The sequence below is a fragment of the Salvelinus fontinalis genome, unplaced genomic scaffold (genome assembly GCF_029448725.1).
Source record: "Salvelinus fontinalis isolate EN_2023a unplaced genomic scaffold, ASM2944872v1 scaffold_0483, whole genome shotgun sequence".
Taxonomy (NCBI): Eukaryota; Metazoa; Chordata; class Actinopteri; order Salmoniformes; family Salmonidae; genus Salvelinus; species Salvelinus fontinalis.
Genome location: NW_026600692.1, coordinates 72,501 through 87,918, shown reverse-complemented (window position 1 = coordinate 87,918; position 15,418 = coordinate 72,501). Strand labels below are relative to the sequence as shown.

General features: G+C 46.2%; 1 protein-coding gene across 1 annotated transcript in view; it reads right to left on the bottom strand.

The window, feature by feature from the left end:
• Nucleotides 1-5,774: 5,774 nt before the first annotated feature.
• Nucleotides 5,775-15,418, bottom strand: part of LOC129846221 (N-lysine methyltransferase SMYD2-A-like) — a 30,093-nt gene continuing 20,449 nt past the window's right edge. The window contains exons 9-12 of the mRNA XM_055914223.1: nt 13,168-13,288; nt 9,774-9,948; nt 8,549-8,657; nt 5,775-8,043 (exon numbers count right to left, since the gene is read on the bottom strand). Of these exons, the coding sequence (XP_055770198.1) occupies nt 7,960-8,043; nt 8,549-8,657; nt 9,774-9,948; nt 13,168-13,288 (489 nt within the window). The 3' untranslated portion in view covers nt 5,775-7,959. The remainder of the gene's footprint in view (nt 8,044-8,548; nt 8,658-9,773; nt 9,949-13,167; nt 13,289-15,418) is intronic.

Genomic DNA, 15,418 nt, shown 5'->3' with positions numbered 1-15,418 from the left:
TGTGATGTTTCATAGGACAGGATAAAGTGAGGGTCTTTATTGTGATGTTTCATAGGTCAGGATAAAGTGTGGGTCTTTATTCTATATGTTCTATTATTGGGGGTGTTGCTAATCAGGCAATGGTTGTCATGGCGGTGTCTCAGAGAGGAATGTGTCGGCTTTGATTGAAGCGAAGGAGTGTGACGTAGACCCCAAAAGTCTGCTGTCTACAGGGATGGAGTCCATATACACTAACTATAGCAGGACACGATCAGTAAGAATGTAAGGTTCCTCCTTTGGGTACTGGTCACAGGAGTAGCAAGAAAGGCTGCCTTCTGGAGTCTACGTTACACTCCTCTCACTGCATCACAGTTGAAGACCACACTGACGGGGCGCACTGCATCACAGTTGAAGACCACACTGACGGGGCCCACTGCATCACAGTTGAAGACCACACTGACGGGGCCCACTGCATCACAGTTGAAGACCACACTGACGGGGCCCACTGCATCACAGTTGAAGACCACACTGACGGGGCCCACTGCATCACAGTTGAAGACAACACAATCCCCTTCATTTTTGTTGTTCCTCACTAGGTCAAATTAGTGTGGAATAACTTCAAGAGTCATGGGATGAATGTAGATTCAAAGATGTTATGATTACAATTAAATGGATAAAATAAAAAATGACAATAAAAATGGACAAATGTCATTTCTTTTAATTCACCAAGTCTGGTGGGACCATCTGGTGTTGTTTTACGAGATGGAAAAAAGGCACCCAATCAGGATGGTACCAAAGCTGACGGACAAACACATTAGTTTGTCACCCTTCACAACCATGGAGCTGGCAGCACAGGTGTTTATTAGACACACTGTCTCTGCAGGTAAAGAAGCACGTTAACATAAATATCAGCAAATATCGACAATAAATGTACAAATTCATATGTTCAAGACACTAACTTGTTATTGCTTGAAAATACTGTACTACCACATAACTATACACATTAATAAATAAAAAGATGGAACATCATGTAGTAAAAATGATGTATTAGTACTAATGAATGCTTTACTTACTCAAGGGATGCAAACTATGATGCAGCTAGGCTAACTGCATAAGGAGGACAAACTATGACGCAGCTAGGCTAACTGCATAAGGAGGACAAACTATTATGCAGCTAGGCTAACTGCCTAAGGAGGACAAACTATTATGCAGCTAGGCTAACTGCCTAAGGAGGACAAACTATGATGCAGCTAGGCTAACTGCCTAAGGAGGACAAACTATTATGCAGCTAGGCTAACTGCCTAAGGAGGACAAACTATGATGCAGCTAGGCTAACTGCCTAAGGAGGACAACAGTTGCAAACAAGAGTTTCTATTGGACAAATTCAGGGACACTATATATACACACTAAAGTAGGTGGACATCCCTTGCAATTAGTGGATGTGGCTATTTCAGCCACACCCGTTCCTGACAGTTGTATAAAATCGAGCACACAGCCATGCAATCTCCATAGACAAACATTGTCAGTAGAATTGCCTTACTGAAGAACTCAGTGACTTTCATCGTGGCACCGTCATAGGATGCCACCTTTCAAACAAGTCAGTTCGTCAAATTTCTGCCCTGCTAGAGCTGCCCCGGTCAACTGTAAGTGCTGTTATTGTGAAGGGAAGATGTCTAGGAGCAACAACGGCTCAGCCTCGAAGTGGTAGGCCACACAAGCTCACAGAACGGGACCGCTGAAGTGTGTAGCTCGTGAAAACCATCTGTCCTCGGTTGCAACACTCACTACCGGGTTCCAAACTGCATCTGGAAGCAATGTCAGCACAAGAACTGTTCGTCGGGAGCTTCATGAATTGCGTTTCCATGGCCGAGCAGCTGCGCACAAGCCTAAGATCACCATGCGCAATGCCAAATGTTGGTTGGAGTGGTGTAAAGCTCGCCGCCATTGGACTCTGGACTAGTGGAAACGCATTCTCTGCAGTGATGAATCACGTTTCACCATCTGGTGACAGACGAATCTGGGTTTGGTAGATGCCAGGAGAACGCTACCTGACGCAACGCATAGTGCCAACTGTAAAGTTTGGTGGAGGAGGAATAATAATGGTCTGGGGCTGTTATGTTTATCAAATCAAATTTTATTTGTCACATACACATGGTTAGCAGATGTTAATGTGAGTGTAGCGAAATGCTTGTGCTTCTAGTTCCGACAATGCAGTAATAACCAACAAGTAATCTAACTTAACAATTCCACAACTACTACCTTATACACACAAGTGTAAAGGGATAAAGAATATGTACATAAAGATATATGAATGAGTGATGGTACAGAACGGCATAGGCAAGATGCAGTACAGTCTATACATATGAGATGAGTAATGTAGGGTATGTAAACATAAAGTGGCATAGTTTAAAGTGGCTAGTGATACATGTATTACATAAAGATGGCAAGATGCAGTAGATGATATAGAGTACAGTATATACATATGAGATGAGTAATGTAGGGTATGTAAACATTATATTAAGTGGCATTGTTTAAAGTGGCTAGTGATACATTTTTACATAATTTCCATCAATTCCCATTATTAAAGTGGCTGGAGTTGAGTCAGTATTTTGGCAGCGGCCACTAAATGTTAGTGGTGGCTGTTTAACAGTCTGATGGCCTTGAGATAGAAGCTGCTTTTCAGTCTCTCCGTCCCTGCTTTGATGCACCTGTACTGACCTCGCCTTCTGGATGATAGCGGGGTGAACAGGCAGTGGCTCGGGTGGTTGTTGTCCTTGATGATCTTTATGGCCTTCCTGTGACATCGGGCGGTGTAGGTGTCCTGGAGGGCAGGTAGTTTGCCCCCGGTGATGCGTTGTGCAGACCTCACTACCCTCTGGAGAGCCTTACGGTTGTGGGCGGAGCAGTTGCCGTACCAGGCGGTGATACAGCCCGACAGGATGCTCTCGATTGTGCATCTGTAGAAGTTTGTGAATTGCTTTGGTAACAAGCCGAATTTCTTCAGCCTCCTGAGGTTGAAGAGGCGCTGCTGCACCTTCTTCACAACGCTGTCTGTGTGGGTGGACCAATTCAGTTTGTCCGTGATGTGTACCCCGAGGAACTTAAAACTTTCCACCTTCTCCACTACTGTCCCGTCGATGTGGATAGGGGGGTGCTCCCTCTGCTGTTTCCTGAAGTCCACAATCATCTCCTATGTTTTGTTGACGTTGAGTGTGAGGTTATTTTCCTGACCCCACACTCCGATGGCCCTCACCTCCTCCCTGTAGGCCGTCTCGTCGTTGTTGGTAATCAAGCCTACCACTGTAGTGTCGTCTGCAAACTTGATGATTGAGTTGGAGGCGTGCATGGCCACGCAGTCGTGGGTGAACAGGGAGTACAGAAGAGGGCTGAGCACGCACCCTTGTGGGGCCCCAGTGTTGAGGATCAGCGGGGTGGAGATGTTGTTACCTACCCTCACCACCTGGGGGCGGCCCGTCAGGAAGTCCAGGACCCAGTTGCACAGGGCGGGGTCGAGACCCAGGGTCTCGAGCTTGATGACGAGTTTGGAGGGTACTATGGTGTTAAATGCTGAGCTGTAGTCGATGAACAGCATTCTCACATAGGTATTCCTCTTGTCAAGATGGGTTAGGGCAGTTTGCAGTGTGGTTGCGATTGCGTCGTCTGTGGACCTATTGGGTCGGTAAGCAAATTGGAGTGGGTCTAGGGCACAGGTGTCAAACTCATTCCACGGAGGGCCGAGTGTCTGCGGGTTTTCGGTCCTCCCTTGTACTTGATTGATGAATTAACATCACTAATTAGTTAGGAACTCCCCACACCTGGTTGTCTAGGGCTTTATTGAAAGGAAAAACCAAAAACCTGCAGACACTAGGCCCTCCGTGGAATGAGTTTGACACCCCTGGTCTAGGGTGTCAGGTAGGGTGGAGGTGATATGGTCCTTGACTAGTCTCTCAAAGCACTTTATGATGATGGAAGTGAGTGCTACGGGGCGGTAGTCATTTAGTTTAGTTACCTTAGCTTTCTTGGGAACAGGAACAATGGTGGCCCCCTTGAAGCATGTGGGAACAGCAGACTGGGATAGCGATTGATTGAATATGTTCTTAAACACACCAGCCAGCTGGTCTGCGCATGCTCTGAGGACGCGGCTGGGAATGCCGTCTGGGCCTGCAGCCTTGCGAGGGTTAACACGTTTAAATGTTTTACTCACGTTGGCTGCAGTGAAGGAGAGCCCGCAGGTTTTGGTAGCGGGCCGTGTCACTGGCACTGTATTGTCCTCAAAGCGAGCAAAAAAGTTATTAAGTCTGTCTGGGAGCAAGACATCCTGGTCCGCGACGGGGCTGGTTTTCTTTTTGTTATCCCAGTTTCGTTCCGTTTGCTTCCATTTCAGAAATGTTTTCTTGGAAGAGTTCCAGTGTTTGAATATTCATAGCCAGCTAGCTAATATAGCATCATTCTCTGCTTGAGCCATGTGTTTGAGTAGGCTAAACTAGCTAGCTGCATTCACTAGCTAAGTGAAAGTGGGAAAAAAATACTAAATATAGCTAGCTCTCCCTCTAACTCCTCTCCTTTATTTTTGAACTTTTTCAAAACTGTTCAACAATTGTCTTTCTCTTTGAGTAAACTACTCACCACATTTTAGACACTGCAGTGCTAGCTAGCTGTAGCTTATGCTTTCAGTACTAGATTAATTCTCTGATACTTTGATTGGGTGGACAACATGTCAGTTCATGCTGCCCTCCGGAAGTTATCATAATTACTGTGTAAGTCTATGGAATGGTGAGAACCATGAGCCTCCTAAGTTTTGAATTTAAGTCAATGTACTCAGAGGAGGACGGAAACTATCTGTCCTCTGGCTACACCATGGTGCTACCCTACAGTGCTGTAGACCTTCATTGCAAAACAATGTTTAATCAATTATTTGGTGACGTGAATCCATTTTTGTGTTTCATCTAAAAACTTGTTCACTATTTTTCACTGAGGAAAAATTCACTGAGGAGAAAGGTCCTCTCCCCTTCCTCCTCTGAGGAGCCTCCACTGATTGGGCAGGCATAAGCTACCGACAATGAACACAATTGCATTTTATTGATGGCAATTTGAATGTAGAGATACTGTGGCGAGATCCATCACCTCATGTTTCAGCATGATAATGCACAGCCCCATGTTGTAAGGATCTGTACACAATTCCTGGAAGTTGAAAATGTCCCAGTTCTTCCATGGCCTGCATACTCACTAGACATGTCACCCTTTGAGCATGTTTGGGATGCTCTGGATCTACATGTACGACAGCGTGTTCCAGTTCCCGCCAATATCCATCAACTTCACACAGCCATTGAAGAGGAGTGGGACAACATTCCACAGGCCACAATCAACTATGTGAAGGAAATGTGTCACGCTGCATGAGGCAAATGGTGGTCACACCAGATACTGACTGGTTTTCTGATACACGGCCCTACCTTTTTCCCCCTAAGGTATCTGTGACCAACAGATGCAATTCTGTATTCCCAGTTATGGGAAATCCATATATTAGGACCTAATGAATTTATTTCAATAGACTGATTTCCTTTTTATGAACTGTACCTCAGGAAAATCTTTGAAATTGTTGTATGTTGCGTGTTATTTTTGTTCAGTGTAGTTGGGTGGGAACTCAACCAGTTCTTCCATTTCCCCCAGTAAGCTCCTGCCTTCTTTTGGTTCATCTGAGGATCATCATAAGATGAACAAACGGAACAAAATGAGTTAGTTCGCATGTAAAGTTTGTCGACCCATACACCCCAGTGAATAAACATTGACAACATGACAACATTCTCAGGTTATTTATTTGGGAAGTCCCCTGCTGATAGAGAAATGTTGTGTCCTGATGTCCAACACACAAACTAACATTGAAACAACATTTACCGGACCCCACAGTGGACGCCTGAGGGGGAAGCATCACATTGTCCCTAACCACTCTTCTATGGTCAGGTATATTTCCATAATGGTTGGGGGTTACGGTTATCCCACTGGGCACAAACTAGTCAACAACAAAAAAAAATCCCACATTGTTTTAACAAAAACATTCAATGTGATGATGCTGAATCAACGACGTGGAAAACGGATTGGATTTTGTAAAAAGTCAACAACAAAGAAATTCTGGAGAGAAAAAAATTCCCCCCAACCTTATTCCAACACAATTCACACTTTTGTTGATTTCAAGTTAGGTAAACTCAATTACTACTTTAAATCAAAAGACATTGAACTGATACCCAGAGGACTCTAGTTCTGTGGTTGGGAGGGAGCCCTTGGAGTAGAAGAGGATGCTAACTATTGTTAGCGATGCTACAGTTGGTCCTTCCTCCATGGGGAGGACACACCAGGGCTGCGTTCAGTACATAAAAACGGAATAAAACGTTCAAATGAATGGAAACGGTACTGTACTGAATGGCCAGTTGAAAAAACAGGTTGAATTGTGGGTTCAAAATACACCACTGTCATTTTAAATATATGTCACTCCTTGCTTCAAGCCACACCCCGGCACGCACACAGAACTGAGCAAACGCAACTCAAGTCTGTTCAAGAACATACAATAATGTTTTGGGAAAAAAACCTGTCGTTCAGTACAAACCGTTCCGGTAACCATAGCAAACGTTCAAGCGAACTGAACGCAGCCCTGAGCTTGTATTCCTAAGCTGATCTTGGATCAGGCCTCTTATTCAAAATGATTTAAAAAGGCAAAGCTGATCCTAGATCTTTTTTAAAAACTTTTACTCGAAAGGCTGCGTTTACACAAGCAGCACAATTCTCATCTTTTTTCTTCTTCTTCTCTCACTAATTTTGTCTTTTGACCAATCAGATCAGCTCTTTTGCCCAAATGCAGCTTTTAAAACAATTTCGGAATAAGAGCCCTGATTCAGCTAATTCAATTTAGCCACATGTCTGGGCCATTATCCATTTAAAATCAGGTGTTTAGTGCTGGGCTAGAACAAAAGCCTGCTAGCTCTCCAGGAATAGAGTTAGTGGACACTGTTCAGAGAATGAGAATCACTGCGGGATCCACAAGACAGTTTCTCCGGGAGTTCCAATGACTTCCCTTCAGACCGGTACAAAGACAGCATCCTGTTTATGAGTGAGAGAAAACACGCAACACTTCTCATTTTCTAAAACAGGCAAAAAGGACATTTCCTCCACAAGGCCTGTGCTGTAGGACAAAGAAATGATTTAAGTTCGGACTCAAAAAATGATTTTTTTATTTTCTCTCAATTTGCTACGAGAGAAACACTTGATCCGTTAATTCAAACATGATTTGTGAATTCATGAATTCTCTCTTCTCTTCAAAGTTTGGGCAGATACGAGTCCAGGCGCCAGAAACAAACCAAAAAACTACAAGTATCATTGACATTTACAGCAATAGTGCTACCCAGTAAGACCCTCATCATGTACTGTCTCAGACCTCACAGGACATGATTTGACCGTTACCGTAGAAGCAGCCGGTTTAGCAGAAACAACCGATGGAGCAGAAATACTAGGGTCGTTGTCTCTTTTCACTGGCTGGTTAATGAGAGAAACTGCTGGCCTGTGTGAAACGAGACACCTGATTTGACTTTAAGTTCATCAACAAAGACGGAACGAGGGAGAGAGAGTTGGAGGGAGAGATAGATGGAGGGAGAGATAGATGGAGGGAGAGGGAGAGATAGATGGAGGGAGAGATGGAGGGAGAGGGGAGATAGATGGAGGGAGAGATAGGGGGAGGGAGAGATAGGGGGAGATAGATGGAGAGTTGGAGGGAGAGATAGTTGGCGGGGGACAGAGGGAGAGTTGGCGGGAGAAGGAGACACGTAAAGAGAGAGGTATAGGATGCATGCTCAGTTCCATACAGCTGTTTTGTTTAATTATGATGTTTTGACCCAGGGTTTGGAGAAGTCCTTCATGGTCCTCACCCCTCCTTCACATTACTCCCTCTTCCTCTAATCCTCTTCTTCACTCCCTCTTCTTCACTTTTCCTCCTCCTTACTTTAGCTCCTCCACCTCTCGTTTGATCTCTGTTACATAGTGGTGATCCTTCCCATGAGCCACTTCCATAATGGCGATCGCCTGCACAGGAAACAGGATATGACACGTTACCCATCAACTTTTGTTGGTCGTCACCATCTGGCCAAGTTGCAAAGTCATAAACCCTGCCTATATCTACAATTACTCTTCTTAAAATCAGATTTTAAACACTAACCCTAAACCACACTGCTAACCTTACATTAAGACCAAACAGCACATTTTTGTTTTCATTCATGTTTACGACATAGCCAGTGTACGTGGGAAACCATAGACCAGGGGATCTTTAACTGCCAGAGAGCTACAGGGTTCGCAGACTTGTTGTCCAGCTCTGCACTCACACCTGATTCAATTGAACAAGGCCCAGACTGAACCAAGAATAACTGAAAAAGGTGTGTGTTTGTGTGTGACAGGGTTGAGGTCAAATCCATTTCAATGTCAGTCAATTCAGAAAATAAAACTAATTCCAATTCCGCATTTTCCTCATTGAAAAGCATTGGAATTTCAGTGTACTTCCTGAATGGCCCCCTGGGGAATGATGATTTGTTACCTTCTTTAATGCCTTGATTCCCTGGGTCTTCCTCTCCAGTCCCAGGTAGAGACGGCCCAGTTTCAGGTACATGGAGGACACGTTAAGAGAATAGGCTGGGTAGTGGACACTGGACACACAGGAGAGATGAACCAATCAGAGAATAGGCTTGGTAGTGGATACACAGGAGAGATGAACCAATCAGAGAATAGGCTGGGTAGTGGACACTGGACACACATGAGAGATGAACCAATCAGATAATAGGCTGGGTAGTAGATACACAGGAGATGAACCAATCCGAGAACAAGCTGACCAGTGGACGCAATGACGTGGTGTACATATTTGCTCATATGTGACGTGGTAAGCTATTTTCGGGGACCAGTTTTGGCTCGTGAGCGCTACTTTCATAACTCGTGGCTGAAAAGTACACAAAAGTACCGGAGACTCTCTAAGGTCTCCGGTAGCATACCACCACCAGCAGCATACCACCCTGCATACCACTGCCGGCTTGCTTCTGAAGCTAAGCAGGGTTGGTCCTGGTCAGTCCCTGGATGGGAGACCAGATGCTGCTGGAAGTGGTGTTGGAGGGCCAGTAGGAGGCACTCTTTCCTCTGGTCTAAAAAATATCCCAATGCCCCAGGGCAGTGATTGGGGACACTGCCCTGTGTAGGGTGCCGTCTTTCGGATGGGACGTTAAACGGGTGTCCTGACTCTCTGAGGTCATTAAAGATCCCATGGCACTTATCGTAAGAGTAGGGGTGTTAACCCCGGTGTCCTGGCTAAATTCCCAATCTGGCCCTCAATCATCACGGTCACCTAATAATCCCCAGTTTACAATTGGCTCATTCATCCCACTCCTCTCCCCTGTAACTATTCCCCAGGTCGTTGCTGCAAATGAAAATGTGTTTTCAGTCAACTTACCTGGTAAAATAACGGTAAAATAAAATAAATAAATAAAAGGTATCTATGACAACCACATATCACAGTCATATTAAAAGTAAAAATGTTCCTCAATAAAAGTTGCTATCAGCAAAGTCAGTACTAGTAAGAAAAGGTATGTTGCAGAGGAGGCTGCTTGAGGGGAGGACGGCTCATAAAAATGTCTGGAATGGAGTCAATGGAATGGAGTCAATGGAATGGCATCAGACACACATGGTTTTCGTGTGTTTGATTCCATTCCAGATATTATGATGTGCCGTCCTCCCCTCAGTAGCCTCCACTGTTATGTTGTATTTGCGTGTGTTACCTGTACGGTTGTATGATCTTCTCTCCGTAGCTCATGGCTCCGTCCCAGTCCTGCATGTACAGACAGACTCCCATGGCCTGGTACATCATGTGAAGCATGTACACGTTAGTGTCTGCAAATACAGAGCTCATCTTCTCCTGGCTCAACTCGCAGATCTCCAGCAGGTCACTAGGGGGTGCTATAGAGTAAAGGACTCAACAACACAGCCTGACAGAGGCCTCATCGAAAAAAACCCAACAACCCTTAAATTAAAATCTTGACCTGGAAGCCAAGTTCCACTGCGTTTTTTTTATCCTTCCCCTCTAATCAGGGATTGATTTAGACCTGGGACACCAGGTGGGTGCTATTAATTATTAGAATAGAAAACCAGCAGGCTCCGGACCTCGTAGGGTCTAAGTTGAATACCCCTGCTCTAGCCCCTTCTCCCATAGTCCCTAGCTCCTAGGCTCTTCTCCCAATAGTCCCTAGCCCCTTCTCCCAATAGTCTGTAGGCTCTTCTCCCACTAGTCCCTAGGCTCTTCTCCCAATAGTCCCTAGGCTCTTCTCCCAATAGTCCCTAGCTCCTAGGCTCTTCTCCCAATAGTCCCTAGCTCCTAGGGTCTTCTCCCAATAGTCCCTAGCCCCTTCTCCCAATAGTCCCTAGCTCCTAGGGTCTTCTCCCAATTGTCCCTAGCTCCTAGGGTCTTCTCCCAATAGTCCCTAGCCCCTTCTCCCAATAGTCCCTAGCTCCTAGGGTCTTCTCCCAATAGTCCCTAGCTCCTAGGGTCTTCTCCCAATAGTCCCTAGCCCCTTCTCCCAATAGTCCCTAGCTCCTAGCCCCTTCTCCCAATAGTCCCTAGCTCCTAGCCCCTTCTCCCAATAGTCCCTAGCTCCTAGGGTCTTCTCCCAATAGTCCCTAGCTCCTAGGGTCTTCTCCCAATAGTCCCTAGCCCCTTCTCCCAATAGTCCCTAGCCCCTTCTCCCAATAGTCCCTAGCCCCTTCTCCCAATAGTCCCTAGCTCCTAGGGTCTTCTCCCAATAGTCCCTAGCTCCTAGGCTCTTCTCCCAATAGTCCCTAGCCTCTTCTCCCAATAGTCCCTGTTGGGAAAACAGAATTTGGCTATGGGCTAATGTTCATAACATTGGCTGTGCAGAAGTGATTTGTGGGTAAAAGGACAGAAGCTATTGAAGGTCCATTCATAAGGTAGGTTCGCTGAGTGTCACTGGACATAAGACACGACATGTCACCTACAGCACAAGAACAGAATACGTGACATTTCTACAGCGTACCACACGCCCCTGCTGTCAATCAAACCTCCCACACTGTATCCAGACACTAAAGAGGGAGCAGCCAAAAACACTCTTCTGCTTGTGTTCCTTCACTTCTATTTTATTGGCTTGTCTTTTTGACCCATCCTTGTGCTTCTTGTCTATTGAATTCTTTGCTGTTCTACTTTACACTGTTACTTTAACTTTACACTGGCTAGTCAGCATTTCATTGTACAGTTAAGAACCGCTGAATATTGTAAACTTTGATTTGACGGGTAGAGGGGGAGACTGAGAAGGTGTGAGAGAGAGAGGAGGAGGTAGAGAAAGTGACAGTGACAGCAGGTGAAAGGGGGGACAGACACTACCGGCCAAAAGTTTTATAACATCTACTCATTCAAGGGTTTTCTTTATATTTTACTATTTTCTACATTGTAGAATAAAAGTGAAGACATCAAAACTATGAAATAACACATATGGAATCATGTAGTAACCAAAAAATGTGTTAAACAAATCAAAATATTTTATATTTGAGATTCTTCAAAGTAGCCACCCTTTGCCTTGATGACAGCTTTGCACACTCTTGGCATTCTCTCAACCAGCTTCATGAGGTAGTCACCTGGAATGCATTTCAATTAACAGGTGTGCGTTCTTAAAAGTTAATTTGTGGAATTTCTTTCCTTCTTAATGCGTTTTAGCCAATCAGTTGTGTTGTGACAAGGTAGGGGTGGTATACAGAAGATAGCCCTATTTGATAAAATACCAAGTCCATATTATGGCAAGAACAGCTCAAATAAGCAAAGAGAAACCACAGTCCATTATTACTTTAAGACATGAAGATCAGTCAATACGGAACATTTCAAGAACTTTGAAAGTTTCTTCAAGTGCAGTCGCAAAAACACGAGGCGCTATGAAACTGGCTCTCATGAGGACCGCCACAGGAAAAGAAGACCCAGAGTTACCTCTGCTGCAGAGGATAAGTTCATTAGAGTTACCAGCCTCAGAAATTGCAGCCCAAATATTTTTTTATTTTTATTTATTTAACCTGTATTTAACTTGGCAAGTCAGTTAAGAACAAATTCTTATTTACAATGACGGCCAACCCCGGCCAAACCCGGACGACCTTGGGCCAAATGTGCGCCGCCCTATGGGACTCCCAATCACGGTGGGATGTGATACAGCCTGGATAAATAAATGCTTCACAGAGTTAAAGTAAAAGACACATCTCAACATCAACTGTTCAGAGGAGACACCAATAATAAGAAGAGACTTGCTTGAGCCAAGAAACACGAGCAATGAACATTAGACCGGGGGAAATTTGTCTTTTGGTCTTCAGTCCAAATTGGAGATTTTTGGTTTCAACCGCTGTGTCTTTGTGAGACGCAGTGTTGGTGTACGGATGATCTCTGCATGTGTATTTCCCACCCTGAAGCATGGAGGAGGAGGTGTGATGGTGTGGGGGTGCTTTGCTGGTGACACTGATTTATTTAGAATTCAAGGCACACTTAATCTGCATGGCTACCACAGCATTCTGCAGCGATACGCCATCCCATCTGGTTTGGGCTTAGTGGGACTATCATTTGTTTTTCAACAGGACAATGACCCGAAACACCTCCAGGCTATGTAAGGGCTATTTTACCAAGAAGGAGAGTGATGGAGTGCTGCATCAGATGACCTGGCCTCCACAATCCCCCGACCTCAACCAAATTGAGATGGTTTGGGATGAGTCGGGACCGCAGAGTGCAGGAAAAGCAGCCAACATATGCTCAGCATATGTGGGAACTCCTTCAAGACTGTTGGAAAAGCATTCCAGGTGAAGCTGGTTGAGAGAATGCCAAGAGTGTGCAAACCTGTCATCAAGGCAACAGGTGGCTATTTGAAGAATCTCAAATATAAAATACATTTTTATTTGTTTAACACTTTTTTGGTTACTACATGATTCCATATGTGTTATTTCATAGTGTTGATGTCTTCACTATTATTCTACAATGTAGAAAATAGTACAAATAAAAAGTAAATCTTGAATGAATAGGTGTTCTAACACTTTTGGCCGGTAGTGTAGACGGAGAAAGAGAGAGCAGAGAGAGCAGAGAGAGCAGAGATTGTGTAGAAAAACTAAGAGGTTCACAGTAGGGAAAGAAAAGGATATTCTTGTAGTGCTTAGCTCTACGGAACTCTTCAATAACATTCCTGGCGTAGTGAACCATCTTTCTGACCTCCTCCATCTCCGGGGGAGAGCTCGACTTACGAAGCTCCATCTTAGCTCCATCCTAGAACGAGGTAGAGAGAGAGAGAGGAGAGAAGACCCGAGTCAGGGTTTGGGTTACACAGCAACTTCTTTACTTGTAAAAACCACCACAAAATAGGTCACTATAACTAACCTATAAAAAACCTATTATTACTACCATTACCACCACTACTACTACCCCCACCAATACTACTACTACTAACCCCACCACCACCACTACTACCCCCACCACCACCACCACTACTACCCCCACCACCACCACCACTACTACTACCCCCACCACCACCACTACTACTACCCCCACCACCACCACCACTACTACTACCCCCACCACCACCATTACTACTACCCCCACCCCCACCACTACCCCCACCACCACCACCACTACTACTACCCCCACCACCACTACAACTACCCCCACCACCACCACCACTACAACCACTACTACTACCCCCACCACCACCACCACTACTACTACCCCCACCCCCACCACTACCCCCACCACCACCACCACTACTACTACCCCCACCACCACCACTACTACTACCCCCACCACCACTACAACTACCCCCACCACCACCACCACTACTACCACTACTACTACCCCCACCACCACCACCACTACTACTACCCCCACAACCACCACCACTACTACTACTACCCCCACCACCACCACCACTACAACCACTACTACTACCCCCACAACCACCACCACTACTACTACCCCCACCACCACCACCACTACTACTACCCCCACCACCACCACCACTACTACTACCCCCACCACCACCACTACTACTACTACCCCCACAACCACCACCACTACTACTACCCCCACCACCACCACCACTACTACTACCCCCACCACTACTACTACTACTACTACCCCCACCACCACCACCACCACCACTACAACCACTACTACTACCCCCACCACTACTACTACTACTACTACCCCCACCACCACTACTACTACTACTACTACTACCCCCACCACCACCACCACTACTACTACCCCCACCACCACCACTACTACTACTACCCCCACCACTACTACTACTACCCCCACCACCACCACTACTACTACTACCCCCACCACCACCACTACTACTACTACTACTATTACCACCACCACCACTACTACTACCCCCACCACCACCACTACTACCCCCACCACTACTACTACTACTACCCCCACCACCACCACTACTACCCCCACCACCACCACTACTACCCCCACCACCACTACTACTACTACTACTACTACTACTACCCCCACCACTACTACTACTACTACTACCACTACTACCCCCACCACCACCACTACTACCCCCACCACCACCACTACTACCCCCACTACCACCACTACTACTACTACTACTACTACCCCCACCACCACCACTACTACCCCCACCACCACCACTACTACCCCCACCACCACCACTACTACCCCCACCACCACTACTACTACTACCCCCACCACCACTACTACTACTACTACCCCCACCACCACCACTACTACTACTACCCCCACCACTACTACTACTACCCCCACCACCACCACCACTACTACTACCCCCACCACCACCACTACTACCCCCACCACCACCACCACTACTACCCCCACCACCACCACCACCACTACTACCCCCACCACCACCACTACCACTACCCCCACCACCACCACTACTACTACCCCCACCACCACTACTACTACCCCCACCACCACCACCACCACTACAACCACTACTACTACCCCCACAACCACCACCACTACTACTACCCCCACCACCACCACCACTACTACTACCCCCACCACCACCACCACTACTACTACCCCCACCACCACCACTACTACTACCCCCACAACCACCACCACTACTACTACCCCCACCACCACCACCACCACCACTACTACTACCCCCACCACTACTACTACTACTACTACCCCCACCACCACCACCACCACCACTACAACCACTACTACTACCCCCACCACTACTACTACTACTACTACCCCCACCACCACTACTACTACTACTACTACTACCCCCACCACCACCACCACTACTACTACCCCCACCCCCACCACCACCACTACTACCCCCACCACTACTACTACTACCCCCACCACCACCACTACTACTACTAC